Below are 15,125 nucleotides of genomic sequence, written 5' to 3' on the forward strand. Positions count from 1 at the left end.
CCTACTTCCTTCAGCTGGGCACCACCTCCTAAAATGATGTTGTTTATTTTGTGTGAGGTCGGGGCACATGTATGCCATATGTATAGAGGTCAGAGGAGTTGCTTCTGTTTCCACCATGCTGGTCTTAGGGACCAAACTCAGGTTGTCAGGCTTGGAGTAAGCTCCTTTACATATCATCTTGACGGCCCCAACATTAAGTTATAATTCATTTGTGGGCTAGTCACCTACCAGTGATGCCACCTCTAAACGTTGATGGATTGGATTGCTGACTTCAGCAAGTGAGCTGGGGGAGGGGCGGCAGCATTTCAGTTCTAAGCTATAACCTCCATCCAGATCACACAATATTAGATGCAAATTTCCCTTTTTTATTTCTGAGCCAGGGCTTATTAGTTATCTTGCTATAACAAAATACCTGACAAAGCAATTTAAGGAAGAAAGGGTTTGTTTTGGCTTATAGTTCCAGGGAACACAGAAACAGTAGCCTAGCAGAAGCAGGAGGCAGCTGGTTGTGTTGTGTCCACAGTCAGGAAGCAGAGATCTATACTTCTGTTTAACTTGCTTTCTTTCTCTCCAGTCCAGGGTCATACATAGCCCATGGGATGATAGGTACTGCTCACATTTAGGATCATAGCCCATGGGGTGATAGATACCGCTCACATTTAGGATCATAGCCCATGGGATGATAGGTACCGCTCATATTTAGGATCATAGCCCATGGGATGATAGGTACCGTTCACATTTAGGATCATAGCCCATGGGATGATAGGTACTGCTCATATTTAGGATCATAGCCCATGGGGTGATAGGTACCGTTCACATTTAGGATCATAGCCCATGGGGTGATAGATACTGCTCACATTTAGGATCATAGCCCATGGGGTGATAGAACCATTCCCATTTAGGATCATAGCCCATGGGGTGATAGATACTACTCACATTTAGGATCATAGCCCATGGGGTGTTAGATACCGCTCACATTTAGGTTTGTCTTCCCACTCCATCAACCTACTCTAGGTAATTCCTCATGGGCATGCACAGAGATTTGTTTCCGTGGTGTTTCTAAATCTCAAGTTGACAAAGAAGAATAACCATCTCAGAGGGTTTCATGTAGTCTAGGCTGGCCTCAAACTCACTATGTAGCCAAGGATATCCTTCAACTTCTGTTCCTTCTGCATCTATCCTGAGTGCTAAGATTACCCTAGTACAGGTGTGCACCACCCCTAGCTTTTGCCATAGTGTTGGAAACCAGGGTCTCTCTCATTCATGCTTGGCAAGCGTCCTCCTAAATGAGCTGCATCAAAATTCTCATCACTAAAAATCACAATTCAGGTCCCGTTTCAGCAAAGCCTGTGTGATGCTACAGATGAGAACAGAGGTATTTCTTAGCTGGGAGAAAGCTCAATGGGTAGAGTGCCTGCCCTCAAGAGTGAGGACCTAAGTTTGGATTCCCCAGAACCCACATAAATGTGGGAGGAGTAGTGTGCTTCTGCAGTCATTGAACTCCTGTGACGTCATGGGAAGTGAAGACAAAATTTCCCAAAGCTTGTGGGCCCGGCCTGCACTGTGAGCAGTAAGCCCTATTTCAACATGGAAGGTGGAGACCTGCACCTGAAGTCTTTGGCTCCCACATAGGCACCCTAGCACCGTGCACTTGAGGTCATGGGCACACATACACCATACTGAAAAGACTTCTCAGTTTCTGTAAAGAGCTGATTGGCTTGCTTTGTTGCACTTTCTGTCTTTACACATTTTAAACTGCTTCGATAGTTATCTTATGTAGTTAAGTGTCTTGCTTACCTAGAAAGCATGTGTTACATGTTTGGGAAGCCTAGGAAGTATAGAAGCTGGGTGTAGTTGGGACACTTTTAATCTCAGGATGCACTGTATTCTCAGGCTCTTACTAACTTGGCCCCTTTGTGATTAGTTGATTGTTGTATGTTAGGTTTTTTGGGGGGTAAAGATTGAACCTTGTGATTGGGCTTTGTGTTTTACTCTACCACTGAGGTGGATCCTCATCCCTCATAGTGGCATTTTTAATAGACTATCTGGAAAAATTCTGAAGTTTTTATACTGTGCATGTATTAACATAGTAACTTGTGTAGAAGTTGTGACTTGAAGTCTCATCCATTTTCTGCATATAAAGTTTAATTTCTTTTAACTAAAAAAAAGATAATTAGCCAGGTGGTGGTGGCACACACCTTTAATCCCAGCACTCGGGAGGCAGAGGCAGGCAGATATCTGTGAGTTCGAGGCCGGGCTGGACTGACAGCCTCCAAAACAATACAGAGAAACCCTGTCTCATAAAACCAAAAAAAAGTACTGTGAAGTCTTTTGTTTGGTTGTTTTTTGTTTTTCCCGAGACAGGATTGCTTTGTGGCTTTGGAGGCTGTCCTGGAACCAGCTCTTATAGACCAGGCTGGTCTCGAACTCACAGAGATCCTCCTGCCTCTGCCTCCTGAGTGCTGGGATTAAAGGCGTGCACCGCCGCCACCACCACCCAGCACTGTGCAGTCTTGAATGATAATACAATGTTGTTGTTTTTTACTTTGTATACCTTTTAAGTAATCAGTGACATCAAGACAGGTCATTCTATTATTCTTAACATATTCATACTTATTATAGTTACTTTTACCTTTTTTTAAAAGTTGATGAAATTCACACACAGCTAATCACAGTGCACCAGTTTTAGTATATTTATAGAGTTGTGCCTGTATCGTCACAATTGATTTTGAAATACTTTTTTTACCCTAAAAGAAATCTGCACCCTTTGATTTGTCCTCTTCACTCTGTCCCTTGTGGAGAAAAACTCCAGACTTTATTGTTACACTCCTTAAACATTGTGATGTATGTCTTGTAAGAACTGAAACATTCTTAAAAACTGTTGTCATTCTCAAGAAGTTTATTATTAATATGATTGTAGATTCTAATATGAAGACTTCCCTAATTTGGTCAGTCACAGATTTCTAGCTCTATTTTTTTTTTTAATGTGTTCTAGCTGACCTACAATCCCTGGGCTTAAGCAGACTACTCTAGCCTCCCTGATAACTGGAAATACTGCCATGCTTTCTTCCAAGATGATTTTCTTCTGTTTACTCCACATCTTTTTTTGGTGGTGGTGGGAAATTTTGAGGCAGGGTCTTGTGTAGTTCAGGCTGGTCTAAAACTCCTGAGATTCTAGACATGTACTACCATACATATTTTTTCAAGCATTGAGGACCACATTCAGTTCTACTACCTGAACTAAATCCCTAGCTAAGTCTACTCTTTGTCCATGCACATGAAGGACTTTGAGGGTTTTCTAATGTAAGGTCATGCCATCCTCCAGCAAACATCATTTTAGTCTTCCATTTTGGATAACTTTTATTTCTTTTTCTTGCTTAATTGTGCTGACCAGAATTTATAGTACTATACTGAATAGAGATTTGCTCCTGATCTTAAGTTTTTTCAAAAACTAACAAATGAAGGCTTTCCTATCTAGTATCTAGCACTGTCTGCACTTGAACTTGCAACAGTCCTCTGTGTCAACCTCTCTATTCATTGCTGGGATTGCAGGCATGAGCCACCAACCTTTGTGTGATGTCCGTCTTTTTAAATTCACCAAGACTTTGTGTGTGTGTGTGTGTGTGTGTGTGTGTGTGTGTGTGTGTGTGTGTGTCTGTCTGTCTGTCTGTCTGTCTGTCTGTCTGTCTGTCTGTCTATGTACTTACGTACACACTGCCTTTAGGAGTCAGTTCTCCATCATGGGTCTGGGGACTGAACTGAGGTCATCAGGCTTGTGTGTGTGGCAAGCCCTTTACCCTTGAGCCATCATGCTATTATTCCGTATCACCTTTTGTTTGTGTTTTGTTTTTTGAGACAGGGTCTCTGTGCAGCAGCCCTGGCTGTCCTGGAACTGGAGTCACAGAGACCCGCCTGCCTCTTCTTCCTGCCTGCAGGGTTGAAGCTGGGTAGCTGCACACATTCCCGGTTTCTTCATCTCTGCCAGGCTCACACTGAGTATTCAGACTGTTTGTCAGGGTATCTCCTCCTTGGCTACTTCTGAATTCTAGTTTTATGTTTTTCAGTGTTGGGGGGTATGAGACAGTATGTGTGTGTTTATGTGGTGTGTGAATGAGCGTAACTTCATGTGGAGGTCAGAGTTGACTCTCAGAGCCATTTCTCCCTTGCTACCTTGTGGGGTCTGGGTTCAAACTCCAGTTGTAAGGCTGCTTGCAAACCTCTACTTGCTGAACCATTCATTATTACTGGGCCCTGGATTTGAATTTGAATTTCAAATCTTAGTTTTCTTAATTCAGTTCCTTCATCTTTTGAATTGGCTAAAGTTCTTCAGCTTCTCTTTTTTTTTTTTTTGGGCTAGGAAATTGGTACATTAGTCTGTTATAATAAAATCTAACACTGGATAAGCCGGGCGTTGGTGGCGCACACCTTTAATTCCAACACTCGCAGAGGCAGGCGGATCTCTGTGAGTTGGAGGCCAGCATGGTCTACAGAGTGAGTTCCAGGACAGCCTCCAAAACAATACAAAGAAACACTGTCTCGAAAAAAAAACAAAAACAAAAACAAATTTAACACTGGATAAATGCTAGGAAATAATGTCAGGTGTGTATAGGACATAAAAGTAACCATTGTGTGTTGTTCAAGTCTCACTACTTTTTGTAACCTAATTTACAAAAAGAATCTCACAGCGAGATCCTTATTACTTTCTGGCTTCTTGGAGTTTGTTTTCTGCTTGGTGCAAGACAATTTACAGAATGTAGGAAAGCTCCTGTGTTTCCTGGATAGTAAGGCTGAGGCTCTCTTGATCTCTCTCTCTCTCTCTTTTTTAATTTAGTGTGTGTGTGTGTGTGTGTGTGTGTGTGTGTGTGTGTGTGTGTGTGTAATGTGAATGTAGGTGTATATCACATTGCATGTGTGGAAACCAGATGACAACTTTGTAAGGCCAATTCTCTCTGTCTTGTTGTGGATTCTGGAGAATGATCTCAGGTCATTTACTCTTCTCTTTTTTAAATTTCATTTTGATACAAGGTCTTACTGGGTTGTCAGGTCATCTTGAATGTTCTATTCTCTTGCCTCAGTCTCTCTCTCAAGCATTAGTATTATAGGCATGTACCACCATACCTGGTATCCAAAGCATATTGAAAACAAACAACAAAACAAATGCCAGTATTACAGGTTCTGGAAAAATAAATCTCTTTGCCTTTTATGTTTTCCAATTTGCATTCCTGTTCACAAGTTAACCAGTTTGCTCAAGGCAACTTAATTTGTTTTGATTTAGTTCTCTTCATTTTGCTTATTTTTATATGTGTATGGGTGTTTTGCTTGAAGGCATCAGATTCCCCTGAGACCGGAGCACAGACAATTGTGAGCTTCAGTGTGGGTGCTAGGAATTAATTCCAGGTCCTCTGGAAGAGCAGTCAGTGCTTTTAGCTACTGAGCCATTTCTCCTGCCTCTTCTTTCCTTATTTTTTTTAAATCTCTACGTTCAAAGAGGTAAAGATATTTAAATCAGATATATAGATAATTAAGCCAGACACAGTGGTTCATGCCCCTTACCCCAGTATTTGAGAGACTAAGACAGATGGATTTCCATGAGTTCAAGGTCAGCTTGGGCTACAGAGTGAGTCTTGGGTTCACAAAAGCAAAAAACAGCTCACCTTCCTTGCTACCTCCAGCTGTCAGTGACATCAGTTTGCATCCTGGGACCCCATGCAATCGTCTACCCTCAGCATGCCCTGAAATAGAGAAGAGATGGAATTCAACCACACCCAATCATTGGGAGATTTGCAACCTCACTGAAAGTGGGTATTGTTGGATTGCCAGATGTTGGGAAGCCTACTTTTTTAGTATGTTAACCAGTAGTCAGACTTCAGCAGAAAACTTCCCATTTTGTGCCATCTCCACCAATGAGAGTAGAGTTCCTGTGCCATATGAAAGGTTCCACTTTGCCAGTATCATAAACCAGCAAACAAAGATTCCTGCTTTCCTAAATGTGGTGGATATTGCTGGCCTTGTGAAAGGAGCTCACAATGGGCAGGGCTTGGTGAATGCCTTTTTTATCTCCTCTTAGTGCCTGTAATGGGATTTATCTAACATGCTTTTTTTTTTTTTTTTTTTTTTTTTTTTTTTGGTTTTTACGAGACAGGGTTTCTCTGTATTGTTTCGGAGGCTATCGGTCCAGCCTGGCCCTGAACGCACAAAGATCCGCCTGCCTCTGCCTCCCGAGTGCTGGGATTAAAGGCGTGCGCCACCACCGCCCGGCCTAACATGCTTTTGAAGATGATGATGATATGCATGCTGAAGGAAATGTATATCCCACTTGAGATGCAGAAATAATACGTGAAGGGCTTCTGCTGAAAGATGGGGAAATGATTGGGCCCATTATGGATAATCCAGGAAAGGTGGTTGTGAGAGGAGGTGATAAAAACTGAAGGTCTAGAGGCAGTGGTGGCACACACCTTAATCCCAGCACTCAGGCAGTGGCAGGCACATCTCTTGAGTTCAATGCTAGCTAGCCAAGGCTACACAGGGAATGTTTGGAATGACAGAGAGATTGAAGTGTTGAATAAACACTCATTTTTTACTTCAAAGCCAATGGTCCACCTGGTAAATTTTTATGAAAAAGACTATGTTGAAAAGAAAAACAAATGATTAATAAAGGGTAAAGAGTTAAAGATAAGCATGACCCAGTTGCCATGGTCATTCCTTTTAGTGGAGCCTCGAAACTCAAGTTGCAAAAACTGAGTGCTGAGGAGAAATACAAGTCGCTGGAAGCAGGAAAGCAGGACACAGAGTGCTTTGCCAAAGATCATTAAGGTTGGGTGTGCGGTGCTTTCCATCTGGAAAGCCATGAAGGCTCCTCGGGCTGCAGGAAAGATTTACAGATTCTGAAAAGGGATTCATTATGGCAGAAATAATGACATACAAAGACTTTGGAAAGGAAGTTTATGCGTGTTCCCCTGAGGTCCGTCCTGCAAAGCCCCTGTCAGGTCCCTCTGACTCTTGAGTGCTTGCTCCTGATGGGTGGAATGGGCCGGTGAGTGAATGCCATGTTTGCAGGCAGGCTGCCCATCGTTTTTATCGGCACGTGCACTGCATTGCTCTCCAAGGGCATCCTGGTTCACAGGATAGACACACACAAGAGATAGGAGGCAGAAGTGGAAAACAAGTGAAAAACTAGAAAAGAAGGAAACTGATGGAGTTTGCTGGTCAATCACAAAGGGACAGAAAAAGGGAGAGAGACAGGAAGAGGAACCAAAGAACAGCAGTACAGATCTGTCAGTGGTGGGAATGAAGCCTTTTTTTCAGTTGGCTTCTGTTTTGCTGCCTTAATGGGAATGTTTAATTCCATATTTGGTGGTAGAGTGGTAGCAAAGTTCCCCTTCACTCCACTTTCTTACCTCTAAGGGTTGTTTCATCAAAACCTGCTGGGAGATGACATCACAGACTGCTCTTTCATCTTCCTGTGTGTTCTCTAGGCTAGTTTGGAAGTTTTCAGACACATTCTAAGACACTAGTAGAAAGGCCTAGAAAGTTAGACTTAGCCAGGCCCTCTTGTTCTCCATGTAGTCTCAGGGCCTGTCTGGGTTTCCCCACTGGGATAGTAGTTGAGAATTCCCACGTGTCAGTTGGTTCTCAGAATAATACTGAGCGATCTGGCAGGGTCATAGAGTTGCCTTTGACCTCACTTGTAAAGTCCCACATCAGCTCTACTGTACTTTGTCAGGTACACAGACTACTAAGGCCAGACCATATTAAAGGAGAGAGAAATAGCTTCGATCTTTAATCTAGAAATAGCATGGATTACAGCTCTCTTTTCCTCATTCATTTTTGTTTATTTGTTTAATTATTTATTTTCTCTGCTCTGGTTCTCCTGAAACTCACTCTGTAGACCAGGCTGGCCTTGAACTCACACAGATCTACCTGCCTCTGCCTTTTGAATGCTGGAACTAAGGCTTGCTCAAGTACCACCTGACATTTCCCATTCGTTTTTGGTAATGTACTCTGTTGCCAGTCAGTGCTAAATCCATTGTTTTTGGTATAGTGGTCTACATTAAGCATGCATGTAAGAATTTTAGTTACTAGAGTACTTCTATTAAGGGATCCTTCTCTACTGGGAGTAGAACTCAGGTCTCCATGCTTGCACTTTACTGAAGGTGCCATCTCCCTAGCTCCTCTATTTCTTTTTTCCCTTGTTTTTGGCGGCAGGAGAGCTCTGGGGATTGTAACTCACTACTGAGCCATACTCCTGGTTTTTATCTGAAGTTCTTCTGTATTACATTTGTATTTTCTATTGTTCTAAATTTTGGATCAACAAGACATAGAGGGTAGTAGAATTAAAATAGTCCATTTTTAGTTGCTTTATCCCATGTTAACTTTTAATAGCCTTAGACTAATAGTACACCAATACTACTACTGTTAGTGCACATACGAGGTCAGTTATAGTTAGTAACTTATTTACTGGGCCGAGGAGCAAATCCAGGCCCGTACACAGGAAATATGGGTGCTATCTCTGATATACACCCTCAGCCCCACACTCCCAGTTCAGCTGATTTTTGCATGCACTCTACTTCCTTCCTCATTCTTGGATGACTAGATTGTAGACTGTCAGAATGTGAATATTGCATACCACTTTTCTCCTTTGAATCTGTTTACTTTTGACCACCCACCAGTGCTGAAACCTCACTCTAAGTGGTTATCTGAAGCTTGGCTTTTTAAAGTTAGTTAATTGATTTGCATGTGTGTACGTGTGTGAGTGTGGGTCGTACCACCATTTGGAGGTCAGGACAGTCTGTGGGAATGGTTCTCTGTAATTGTGAGTCCTGGGCATTGGATGCTGATTGTCAGGCTTGACAGAAGTAAACAGTAAACTGTCTTGCCTGCTCAGCATCATTTTAAAAGAAAATATTTTTGTGCATATGTGTGTGTGTTTACATGTTATTGTTCCTGCCATGGCACTCATGTAGGTGAGAAGACAGGCTCTGGTGTGGGTCCTCTCTAACTACTTGCCACTGTGCTGTGTACTATATGGTATTTGGCCTTAGAGAACTAGGGTTCTCCTGGTTCCATCTCCCATCTTGCAGCAGGAGTACAAGATTATAGACACATGCATGACTGTCTGGAGTTCATATGATCCAAACTCAGGCCATCAGATTTGTGGTGTAAGTGCTTCACCCATTGAGCTGTCTACCTGATCTTGAAGTTTATGTTTATTTTGTGTTTTAAAATACTGTTTAGGGACTGGGTGGTGGTGGTGCACGCCTTTAATCCCAGTTCTTGGGAGGCAGAGGCAAACTGATCTCTGAGTTTGAGGCCAGCCTGGTCTATAAAATGAGTTCCAGGACAGCTAAGACTTACACAGAGAAACTCTGTCTCGAAAAAAATCAAAAACAAAACAAAGCAAAATACTGTTTAGGAAGGGCCCAGGGGAATATCTCTGAATTCTTGCATGTAACAATTTGTAGCTTTCATAATGCAATTTAGTTTGACCAGATACAAACATCTTTATAACATTTTCTTTATTATTATTTTCAGCATATTGTAATCCATTTTATTCTGAAGTATTTCAGTTAAAAAAAACCTCAATTGCTAAAAGGGAGAAAAATTTCCACTTTTTAAACTTGTATTGAATAGCAAAGGCAGTATTAGAGAAGAAACCTACCACTTAATCCACTAAGGGAAGACATGGGTGTCTTAGCAGGCAATCTCCAAAGTTCTCCTGTGTTACTGAGTTCTCACTGACATTGTATTGCTTGTTTAAATTATGGGAAAGAAAAATCCTTACAAATCCATTACTCAATCATTTGAGTTTGACTACACATAACATAGTGTCAAATGTCATAGGCAATGATTTTTCTGTCCGACCATTTCATAGAGAAGAAAGAGAGAGGTGTGTGTGTGTGTGTGTGTACATGTCTGCACATACACACACAAGTAGATGTTTAAAAAAAATCTTGGCTGCACATTTGATGCTACAAGAAATAGAGTACCTTCAGTGATTTTTCATAACTGATAAGTATTTTGATTCCTAAAGCTGAAACCTTTCTTCAGTTAAGTATATATAAAGTGGCAGATGTTTAGGTACATTTCAAAAGTTGTTGGACATTCTGTCCTAATCCCGAGCTAAAATTAATTTAATGTCTTAAAATTTAACTCCTCAGTAACTCAAACAACAGTTTTTAAAAATTAAAACATTGTGACACAGTTCTGTTCAAAGTTAGAATACATGGTGGGAAAATACTTTGAAAATAAATGTCTTTGTTTTCTTTCATTAGACTTGAATGTTTCTATAAGAGCAGAAAACTTCCATATGTATAGTAAAAACACAGTGCATACCAGAGTAGTCTGCGGTCTTGGTGAGGTTTTAGGCAGCACTGGTTGGCACTGGGCAGCAGGAAAACGCCCTGAGTGCTGTGTGCTCAGAACAAAGGCTGCAGCGGAGCTTCCTCTTCAGGTACCTAAGTACTCCCTGAAACACCCTGGACTCGCCGGCTGTTTAGTTTTAAATTAATTTTTGGTCATTGTGTGTTCAGAAACCTTTTTCTGCTGCCAGTTTCTTTTTCTTGTGACCTTCATGTTCACTTACATGATGCACAGTTTAAGAAGCCGTGGATTTGAGGATTGGGGGTGTAATGCATGCCTATGGTCTAAGCACTGACGGAGAAAGGTAATGAGTTCCAGGCTAGCCTGGCCTATGTAGGTAACCTCTCACGAAATAAGAAGAGGAAAGAAGAGAGGAGCTGGAGAAGGGCGAGGGGAAAAAAGAAAAAGAGAAGACATTGTTTAGAAAAATGTGTATGGTGCTGGAGGTGTCCATTTGGCAGAGTGCTTGCCTAGCGTGCCCAAGGCCCTGGTTCAGTCTACAGCACTACTTAAACTGGGCACGGTGTTGCATACCTGTAATTCCAACTGTCAGTAGCTAAACACAGGAGGATCAGGTTTTCCTCCACTGTATAACTTTGGATATATGTGTCTGTCTCAAAAAACAAAACAAAACAAAAAACCCAAAAAAACAACAACCAAAAAACCCCAGAATTCAAAATTGGCACTGTTTCAAAATTGAAACTGATTCCTTTTTTAAAAATATTGTATATTGCTGGTCTGTTATGAAGTGGCAGTTTGCATAATTGGATTAGAATTTGTCAGTCATTAGTCAATTGCCAATTGTGTACTGCATGATTTTTCTCCTAGAGTTCTCTTTAATTAGGACTCCCTCTTATTATGACTAGCCATTAGTGATATTTGTTTGTTTTGTTCTTTTTTTAAAATTATATCTATAGTCAAGTTTATTTATTTTTTTGAAAATGATTTAGTGGCATTGTCAAACTCTCAGCATGTCAGAATTTCATTTGGACCAAGATGTTTCCTGTTGTTTTATGAGGTACTAAAGCGTAAAAGTATGTCCAATAAGACCAAAATTGAATATATTTTTGATAGATATATTAAAAAGCTTCCGCCGGGCGGTGGTGGCGCACGCCTTTAATCTCAGCACTCGGGAGGCAGAGGCAGGCGGATCTCTGTGAGTTTGAGGCCGGGTTGGACCGATAGCCTCCGAAACAATATAGAGAAACCCTGTCTCGTAAAAACCAAAAAAACAAAACAAAACAAAACCTTACTATATCTGTTGAAATTATGTGACTTTAAAATTATTTATAAAAATAATATACTTTACGATATCTTTGATTTACTTTCAGGTTCATGCCTGGGAGATTTCTGATCAATTGTTACAGATCCGACAGGATGTGGAATCATGCTATTTTGCTGCCCAGACCATGAAAATGAAGATTCAGACCTCATTCTATGAGCTCCCCACAGACTCTCATGCTTCTTTAAGGGACTCATTGCTAACTCACATTCAAAACTTGAAAGACTTGTCACCTGTCATTGTAACACAGGTAATCCTTTACTCACTAAAGAAATTTGTAAGGTCATTTGGATATATCACAATTCATTTTGGTTATCATTGATAGGCTGTGTAAGGTAATGTTAACTTTACTGCTATATTTTCACAATTGTAACAGAATAAAAAAATTGAATCTTTTGTATTAATCTTTGAGTTTATTAATTATGCTTCAAACATTAAACATTGGAAGTGGGGAGGTAAGTGTATATTTCCTCTAGCGTATGCTCCCTACTGTTAAAATTGTAGATGATTAAAAAAAATCTATATACTATTCTGAGTTAGAGGCCTATGTACTTAACTTTTTTTTAAAATCATTAAAAAAATCTGTTTTGGAAGGATTGGCAATAAAAGTCTTATATATGGAACAATGAACATTTTGGCTTTCCTCTTTAGCCAGGGAAGTACATTAGAAAGAAAAGCTTGTACATGTGTTCTTTGCCTGACATAGAAGTGCTCTTGAAGAGGAGGCTTTTGGATGAGGCTTCAAGAAGAGAAATGGAAAGAGAAGGGAAATCACAATGCATTACTTGAGGATAGAGCCACAGCTCTAACTTTTTGTCAGTAGCTTTGGTCTTTTGGCAAACTGTAATTTATCTGTCCATTAGGTTCTATGGTATTGCCAAATAAAAGTAAGTGCTGGCTGGCAGTAGGGGCACACACCTATAATCCCAGCACTTGGGAAGCAGAGGCAGGCGAATCTCTGCCTTTGTGGCCAACCTAGTTTACAGTTTTAGGACAGCCAGGGGCTGTTACACAGAGAAAACCTGTCTTGGGGTGGGAAGTAAATATTAATATATTCTAAGGAAATCTGTATCTATGTTTATCAACGTATCTTGATGTTTTTAAGTTGAGTATAGTGGTTTAAGCTTGTAATTGCAGCACTTGGGAGGTGGAGAAAGGAAAATCAGGAGTTCAAGGCCAGCCTCTACTACATAGTGGGTTTGAAGCCAGACTGAGCTGGATGATATGCCGTCTCACAAATAACAATGGAAAAAATATGTTCTGTCTATCAAGTTTGTTTTGTTAATTTTTTAGTTTTGTCTTTAATTTTTAAGGATGACCTTTAATCCAAACAGTTTGTGGCTAACTAGATGAATGGTTAGGTAGACAGACATTCATGGGGAGGCTAGTCTTCACTGTCATGTTGTTTGAAAGAGATATGGTCTCTGCTGTTAGTTAGCATTGATGATTTCTGTTTATCTGGTCTGTTCATTTATTTAATCTCTCTTCTCATTCAGCTGGCTTTAGCAATAGCAGACCTTGCCCTACAGATGCCTTCTTGGAAGGGATGTGTACAGACATTGGTAGAAAAGTAAGTAATTTGTCTTTTTTGTTAACAATATATTATCATTTGTATTACCATTAATCCACACAAATAAATCTGTTTTAGTAACTAGATGTTTGATTATTTCCTAAATTGTGGACATAAAATTATATTTTGTTTTGTTTTACTTTGTTTCTTCAAGACAATGTTTCTCTGTGTAACAGTCGTGACTGTCCTGGAACTCACTGTGTAGACCAGGCTAGCCTTGAACTCAGAGATCTGCCTGCCTCTGCCTCCCGAGTGCTGGAATTAAAGGCATGCACCACCACCATTACCAGGCTTAAAAAATATTAAAATTTCTAAATTATTGTATAGGGATGTGTATCTGCTTGTGAGTATGTGTACATGAGTGCAAATGCCCACAGAGGCCAGATGAATCCTGTCCTCTGGTTGTGAGCTATGTGATGTGGGTGCCGGGAACTGAATTTCATCCTCTCAAGAGCAGCAAGTGCCCTTAACCACTGAGCCATCAATTTCTCCACTCCCAAATGGCATAGTTTTTATTTCTCTTCAAAAATTATTTGTTTACTTGTTTGTTTATTGTGGGTATGCATGCCACATCACTCATGTCGAGAAGACAGCTTGAAGGAGTTGGTTCTTTCCACCATGTGAGTTCTGTATGTTGAACGCAAGTATCCGGCTTGGTGACAAGTGCCTTTACACGCTGCAATTTTGCCAGCCCCTGAATTATGTATTCACTTTCTTGTTAAAGTAACTTTTGGAGCTGTACGTGGTTGTTGCACATCTTTAATCCCAGTAATCAGTAGACAGGTGGGCAGGTGAGCCTGCTCTGCATATTGAGTTCCAGGCTTGTCAAGGCTTTATTATCTCAATAAATATGTCATTTTACTCTTTATAGTATAAACTCATGAATCTCATGACATAGGACTCATGAAATTACTGATTAAGTTCTATATTGAGTCATGATTGCTTGACCAGAGCAAAGTCAGGAAAATATTGGTGTTGAAAAACTGGCGTTGGTGGTGCATGCCTTTAATCCCAGCACTTGGGAGGAAGAGGCAGGCAGATCTCTGTGAGTTCGAGGCTAGCCTGGTCTACAGAGCGAGTTCCAGAACAACCTCCAAAACAATACAGAGAAACCCTGTCTTGAAAAACAAAAAACAAAAGACAAAAAACAAACAAACAAAAACAACTGAAGGCTAGTAGTAATACAGAACTTAGCCAAGTTAGCAAGATATTTGATCACATGTGTTTGTGAGCGTTCATTCGTATAATATTTTAAAATCAACTAAAACTGAGGGCTAGAAAGGCGGCTAGATGATTAACTCGGATCCTGAGGACCTGAGTTTAATTTTCAACATGGAATCAGGCAACTTACAACTGCTTGTAACCCTAGCTCCAGGGGGATCTGACACCCATGACCTTTGTGTGCTTTCTTTTGTTTGTTTGGTTTTGGTTTTTGAGACAGGGTTTCGTTGTGTAACAGCCTTGGGTGTCCTGAAACTTGATTTGTAGACCAGGCTGACATTGAATTCACAGAGATCAGCTTGCCTCTGCCTTCCAACTGCTGAGACTAAAGGCATGCACCACCACATACAGCAGAAAATAGATCTTAAAACTAACTAACCTTCCTTTCTACCTCCATATCTACCCTCCCTCCCTATTTTTCCTCATCCATATAACAAGTTAGAGGCCAGCATGGAATGCATGAAACTTTATCTTAATAAAACAAAGACTTTATTGATCTTCAGAGCGAGTTCCAGGATAGCCAAGTCTACACAGAGAAACCCTGTCTTGAAAAAAAGCAAAGTTGTTGATGATGATGATGATGATGATGATTGAGTCAGCTTTTCTCTGTGTAGCCCTGGCTGCTCTGGAAATCACTCTGTGGACCAGAGCTGGCCTTGAATTCACAGAGGTCCACCTGCCTCTGCCTCTTGA

General features: G+C 40.7%; 1 protein-coding gene across 2 annotated transcripts in view; it reads left to right on the forward strand.

Moving 5' to 3' along the window:
* Tnpo3 (transportin 3) overlaps positions 1-15,125 on the forward strand; it is a 70,528-nt gene that overhangs the window by 9,880 nt on the left and 45,523 nt on the right. For both annotated transcript variants that reach the window (XM_005078085.4, XM_005078083.4), the window contains 2 exons: positions 11,691-11,891; positions 13,138-13,211. In XM_005078085.4, coding sequence (XP_005078142.1) covers positions 11,769-11,891; positions 13,138-13,211 — 197 coding nt within the window. In that variant the 5' untranslated portion in view covers positions 11,691-11,768. The remainder of the gene's footprint in view (positions 1-11,690; positions 11,892-13,137; positions 13,212-15,125) is intronic.

Source organism: Mesocricetus auratus, unplaced genomic scaffold, assembly GCF_017639785.1.
Source record: "Mesocricetus auratus isolate SY011 unplaced genomic scaffold, BCM_Maur_2.0 Super-Scaffold_100019, whole genome shotgun sequence".
NCBI classification, from domain to species: Eukaryota; Metazoa; Chordata; class Mammalia; order Rodentia; family Cricetidae; genus Mesocricetus; species Mesocricetus auratus.